Source organism: Peromyscus eremicus, chromosome 20, assembly GCF_949786415.1.
Source record: "Peromyscus eremicus chromosome 20, PerEre_H2_v1, whole genome shotgun sequence".
Taxonomy (NCBI): Eukaryota; Metazoa; Chordata; class Mammalia; order Rodentia; family Cricetidae; genus Peromyscus; species Peromyscus eremicus.
In genome coordinates this window covers 14,018,871-14,024,710 of record NC_081436.1, presented here as the reverse complement: position 1 = coordinate 14,024,710, position 5,840 = coordinate 14,018,871, and the positions used below count along the sequence as shown (strand labels likewise).

The following is a 5,840-nucleotide window of genomic DNA, read 5'->3' as shown; positions in this document are numbered from 1 at the left end:
AAAGGAGCATACTGCTCTTGCAGAGGATCCAAGTGCAGTTTCTAACATTCATACCTGGGGGTTCAGAACGGTTTGTAACTCCAGGGGATCGCATGCTTCTGGCACCTATGATCACATGTACATACATGCAATTAAACACGTAATTAAAAACATGTATGCAATTAAAAATAATAAAAGTAAAATCTTTAAAAAAAAATGGTTAAGGTGATGGGGAGATGGTCTAGTTGAGAAAGTGCCCACCACACAAGAACGAGCACCCAAGTTTGGATCTCCATAACACATGTAAAAAAACTGGGCATGGCCAGTCATGGTGGTGCACGCCTTTAATCCCAGCACTCAGGAGGCAGAGGCAGGCAAGATCTCCAAGTGTGAGGCCAGCCTGGTCTACAGAGCAAGTTCTAGGATAGCCAGGACTACACAGAGAAACCCTGTCTCAAACAAAGAGCGAAACACCCCATCAAAACAATAAATAAACAAACATGGGCTTGGTGGCCAGCCAGCAATCCCAGTGCCGGGGATGAACAGACAGGAGGATCCTTGGGGCTCGCTGGCCAGCCAAGAATCCGGAAGCTATGCTGGGAGAACAAAAGGAGGTGTGGACCAACAATAGAGCTGAGATAAAGGAAGCTGGGCTGCAGGATCCCAGGGAAGAGAAATGGACTCCCGCTCTGTTGTCCTCTTCCCAGGACAGGGCTACGGGCGACCACACGCTCCTTCTTCATTCCATCCAGGGTCTGGCACCTCTGCTAACATAACCATCTAGTACTCGTCCCCTCTTCTATCCTTCTCACACTCTGACCTTTCTGAAGACCAGGAAGTAGAGCAGGAGGTGGAGAGAGGGATGTGCTCTGGAAAGTTCCCCGGTCCTTGGGTGGTTCTAGTTTCATCTTCCTCCATTGGTCTCACAGCCCTCGTTGTACAGGTCTGCCGGGCGGGGCCACACCGAGGCTTCTTGTAACCAGGCCTTTTGGTTTATTTTATGGAGAAGACTGAGTGACAAGGAGGGAGCCCAATCAGCTGGGTCAGTAACCAGTCTAGGCTGTGCTGACTGTCCTCAGGTCTCTCTAGAAGGAAGAAACCACCAGCAAGGGGGATGTATAAACGGTGCCTTTATTGGTACAGTCTGAGGGGCAGGTAGGCACCGTCACATGGTTCCGCTCCCCTTTGCTCCCAGTCTCAGCACATCCAGCTCATCCCCTCCACAGTGGGGCTGGATAGGGGCTCCAGACTCAGGCCTCTACATCCACGGGTACACTGATTACAATGTCCCAGGAAAGTCCTGAGCGAGGCCCCATGCCCACTTCTGGTTTGGTTGCCAATACAGTGGAAAGTGACTTAGAGGAGGATGTGGCTGGTGCAGAGGGACTAGTAGGGCTCAAGGTATCACCAACAGTCCTCAGGGGTGGCATTCCAAGCCACCTGCATCTGCCCTGGCAGGACTGCCTAAGGCACAGTGACGGGGCTGTGTCGTGATGTGGGCTGGAATTCTGGGGATCTGACCCCATCAGGACATGTGGCTGGCTGGCTGACAGACAGCACACGAAGCTATTTTTTCCTCCGGGAGACCCCCGAGTCACTGCTGTTGTTGTTGGGGGCTGGGGCAGCCTGCTCAGCGGCAGCTCTGGAATCCTTTTTGGGAGTCTGCTTCCGTTTTTCCTCTCTAGACACTTTTGAGGACTGGAGTGGGGAGGGGGCAAGTAGGGTCTGTACAACTCTGACAGTCACCACAGCCCCCAAGAGCCCCCAGAGCAGGATGGGAGGCTCCAGAGGAGACAGCTGCGTCCGAATCCAGTTCAGTGTCTGAGCTAGAGCATTGCTGGGGCTGCGGGTCCGGAGTGGACTCTTATCCTGTGGAGATAAAAACCACGAAAAGCCCATTAGATTTACTCCGGCAATAGCCACGCACCCTGCTACCTCCCACAGTCCAGCTGACTCCTTCACACCTGAAGTCCAAACTGTTGGAGCAGTGTTTCCAGCTTTGGGTCCCCCAGGGATACAGCTGGGAAGAATTCCTCTACCCACTGGCGGTGCCACCACTGGCTGTAACAGAACTGGACAGTCAGCATGTGGCTATAGCCCAGGCCTTGGCACCCCACCCATCATCCCAGCCTTACCTCTGCTCCCCAGGCTTTGAGAACCAGTACTTATAGTGCTGGGCCCGCAGGTAGGTGGGTGGCTGCTCATGAAAGGGGTACTGGGCAACATGGTTCTGGACCAGGCGGATCACTGTGGCAGGGGAGGAGAGGTTGACATGGCTCTGAACTTGTCCTTCCCTTCCCAGCCCCTCTCCCGGCCTATCCCTCACCTGGCTCCTTGCCCTGCAGGAGACGCAGCACCAGGCTGGTGAACCAGGGGCTCTGTGTATGTGGGCCCAGGGCTGCAAACCACATCTGCCAATCAAGGCGCGGCTGGTGGGGTATCAGGAAAGGGGGTGGTCGGCTCACATTCCCAGGTTTGTACATGAATTCTATCTCCTGGAAGATGGACATATGGTTAGCTGGGATGGCTGGACTTGGTCCCTCGACCCTGACATCCTTTGGGAGGGCTCACTGTCCAATGGTGTCCATCATAGCTGCCCTCCAGCACCACTTCGGGCCGTCCACCCAGACCAGTCATCCGACGGAAGAGGCCGTATGAGCTGGCCAGCTGCAGGTGCTCCACAGAACTGTACAGGCGATGAGCCCCAGTCCAGAGACGCCCGTGGGTCCCAGGCTCCATATAGGAGTAAGGTACCTGTAAGCGCAAGAGGGCAACAGCTCAGTGCTGCCCCATCTTCCCCCAACCCCGTTCTCCACAGGGCTACCTACCAGGCTGATCAAGAACAAGGCCACCGTGGCAGTGCCCAGGATGGAGAGCTGGATACTGGCAAAGAACTTCCGTAGCCATCCTTGCACCCGGATCCACCTGGGGACAAGGGGGCCCAGGTATCGTCAGGCCAGGCCTGAGCTGAGAGCAGCCTCTTCCCCCTGCCTTCAGGTACACACATACCTCCAGAGGGCAACGAGCAACTCCCAGGCCAGGGAGGCTGCCCCGAGCCACACAGTAGGCAGAGTTACCATCTTCAGCCACTGGGAGAACTGGTGGAAGGTAAAGGCTGCCAAAGGAGATTGTGATCAGGGGCTGACCCAGCCCTTGTCCTGAGATCCCCAAGCTGGCACTTACTGGTTCCCCTCACCCCCCACCCCCATCTCCCCACCCCCACCCCCCACCCCGGGGGTGAGGACCGAACCGGGCCTTGTGCTTGCTAGGCAAGCGCTCTACCACTGAGCTAAATCCCCAACCCCCACTTACTGGTTTTAGAGAGGATGTTATGCTGCTGCCAGTCAACCTCCAGGCCAAAGTAATGCACGGTGCCATAGGCCAGTAGCCCATAGGCCGTCAGTTCCAGCAGTAGGGACAGCATGGTCAGCAGGGTCTTGGGCCAGGCTATGGGCAGGACAGTCATAGGTTGGCTGAGGAGCTACAGCCAAGGAAGGGGCTGGGGCAGAGGTGGAACAGGGGTTCTTTGGGAGTACCAGGCAGATGACATCAGTTTGGTTGTCATGACAGGATGACACTCACAGGTGGGCATCTTCTTGGGGCATCTGAGGCCAGGCTCAGCAGACAGGTGACGGTCATCCAGGAGGGACGTGGTAAGCACCAAGGTTAGCAGGTTGAAGAAATTGTAGTTGCCAGTAATGATAATCAGGACTTGTAATAGTACCTGCAGGGAAGGTCTGCGATCAGATCTACGGTGGGCTGTTCTTCCTGCGCCCTTCTGACCTAGAGACTGACATTTTCATAGAGGCTACATGCAGCCTTGATCCGAGTAGCGCGTCCCTCTGCCTGCCATGCTTTCTCAACAGCACCCACATCACCTGGCCACTCCCCGGGGCTGCTCGCTCTGCTACAGGACTCACTGGTCAGTGCGGAAGGCCACACTCTCTTCTACCCACCTGAGCATAGAAGGCACTCAATCGCAGGCGGCGAACAGGGGCAAAGAACAGAGGGGGCACAGCAATCTCGATGAGGAAGGTGGCCACCACACTGAGCTTGTGCAGCCAGACTGGCAGGTGGTGGGCAAACCAGGCAGCCGGGGTGGGCAGGCACTGTGTCTCATAGTGGTAGGTGAGAGCTGCAGGTAATGGGTGGGGGGGTGGGGGTCAGGGCTGATGAGAGCCTCCAGACCATCCCAGCGTCCGGCCCAGGCCCTCACCAGTGAGTCCCCACCACGCAGGGCAGCGGCTGGTCAGCTTGACCACACCAGAGGCAAACATGAGCCGAAACAGCAGCCAGCGCACGAGCCAGAACGGGAGGTTTTCGAGGGGTAAGGCCCCTGCCGGTCCACCCTGGGGGGCCCTGTGGTTGGAAGGCTTCCTCAGCGGGGCTACTAGTACAGCCAGGAATCCTGCCTCCAGCAGCAGGGAATCCCTATAGGGAGAAGAAATATCATAAAGGGTTCCTCTCCGTTAAGACTGCTTCCCTCGCAGGGTCCTCCCCGGGAGAGGCAAACATCCCTTGCCCAGCCTCAGGCAGCACTGGCCCAGGAGTTACTCACCACTGGAAATAAAGGAACACTTGGCCCACCTGTAGGGAGAGGAGCTGTTAAAACAGCCATCGTGCATCTGCTGCATTAGGCGAGGCAGAGTGGGTGGATTAGACAGAGGCTGAAGTTGTTAAAGAGTCTCACTTGCCTGGCAGACTGACAGGTAGGCAGCCCAGAGCAGCAGGTAGATGAAGGGATGTCGCATAGAGTTCAGGAGCAGGGCACCGAGCCCTAGCACGGTGCCCAGCAGGGTCAGTAGATCCAGACCCTGGGCAGTATCCAGACCCAGTCTTGGTGCCTCCCATAGCAGCGTTGGCGTTTCCCACAGCTGCTGCCACCGACCCTTGCCTTGGGGCCGCAGTGTTCTTCGAGCAGGAAGGATGCCCTCGGGGCCATAGAGGCCTGTGGGAGGGCACGTCAGTGTCTTCTCAGACTAAGTCCACCCTAATCAAGCCCTGAAGATGCCCCACTACCAGCTCCAGGCATGCAGATGCCATACTGTCAGGACCTCTAAATGCTCCCCCGCACCCCGCGCACCCCGGGTTGTGCCTGCAGATGTTCCCACCCCAGGTAGGGCTTGCTCTACCAGACGCTCTCTTTCAGGTTAGAAATTGTTGACCCCCAACCCCAGGTTCAGAAGACCTAACTCTGGGTCAGCACCTTCCGCTGGAGAGTAAAAGGTAAAAATCTGTCTCCTACTCCCTTCGGGGTTCTGCCCTAATCCCGGACGAGAATCCGAATGGTAACGGGAAACCGATCCTTGCACATCTTTCTCCCTCCACACTCGTGTAGTGGCCCGCAGTACACAAACTACCGCCCCCTAGTCCCACGTAGAGGCCTGGACCTCACACCCGCCTCGGAGAGCTCGTACTCAGGGTGAAGGGAGGGATGATACCACGTGTGAGTGTGTCCCACTCTCGGCGCCCTCACCTGGGATCTGGGTGTAGAGGGACGCAAAGGCAAACGTGTAGACGGCGGCCACACCCTGTAGGAAAAGCTGCTGAGGGACCCGGGAACTCGCCATGTCCGCTACGCGGTCCGCCAAAGCAGTGCCCTCCGGTCCCCCCCCAGCCCCGCCTCTGGCCCACGCCCCACTTGGAATCCGTCGGGTTTGGCCACTGCGCTCCACCCAGTGCCAAGGAACTCACCGCTAACTGGCCCAGAAACTTAGTCTCAGCGGGTCCTCCAGGGCCCGCCCCGGACGCCTAACCACGCCCCTCGTCGTAGGCCCCGCCCCGTCAGGTCCGCCTCTTTCCCTCGTGCGCCTTCCTTCCACTTTGAAACTGGGGGCCCGCGTTACGTCATAGGTGTGCGC

At 57.3% G+C, this 5,840-nt stretch overlaps 1 protein-coding gene across 1 annotated transcript; it reads right to left on the bottom strand.

Annotated features, from left to right (window-relative positions):
• Window positions 1-1,092: 1,092 nt before the first annotated feature.
• Window positions 1,093-5,658, bottom strand: Lmf2 (lipase maturation factor 2). The gene is made up of 14 exons (XM_059248078.1): window positions 5,456-5,658; window positions 4,674-4,927; window positions 4,538-4,566; window positions 4,196-4,410; window positions 3,936-4,114; window positions 3,562-3,703; window positions 3,292-3,426; window positions 2,989-3,094; window positions 2,808-2,904; window positions 2,551-2,733; window positions 2,306-2,474; window positions 2,115-2,226; window positions 1,944-2,040; window positions 1,093-1,848 (listed from the first exon to the last, which is right to left on the bottom strand). Exons 1-14 carry the CDS (start codon window positions 5,547-5,549, stop codon window positions 1,546-1,548), a joined length of 2,115 nt encoding a protein of 704 aa, XP_059104061.1. The 5' UTR covers window positions 5,550-5,658; the 3' UTR covers window positions 1,093-1,545.
• Between the last annotated feature and the right edge of the window lie 182 nt (window positions 5,659-5,840).

Bases quoted from the DNA above. Each gene is read 5' to 3' on its own strand.
- Lmf2 (XM_059248078.1), bottom strand. From the start codon at position 5,549: ATGGCGAGTTCCCGGGTCCCTCAGCAGCTTTTCCTACAGGGTGTGGCC. The intron at 2,905-2,988 runs GTATGTGTGTAC...CCTTGTCCCCAG, and splicing joins TTGCTCGTTGCCCTCTGGAG to GTGGATCCGGGTGCAAGGAT. The intron at 1,849-1,943 runs GTGTGAAGGAGT...TTATCTCCACAG, and splicing joins TCCAACAGTTTGGACTTCAG to GATAAGAGTCCACTCCGGAC.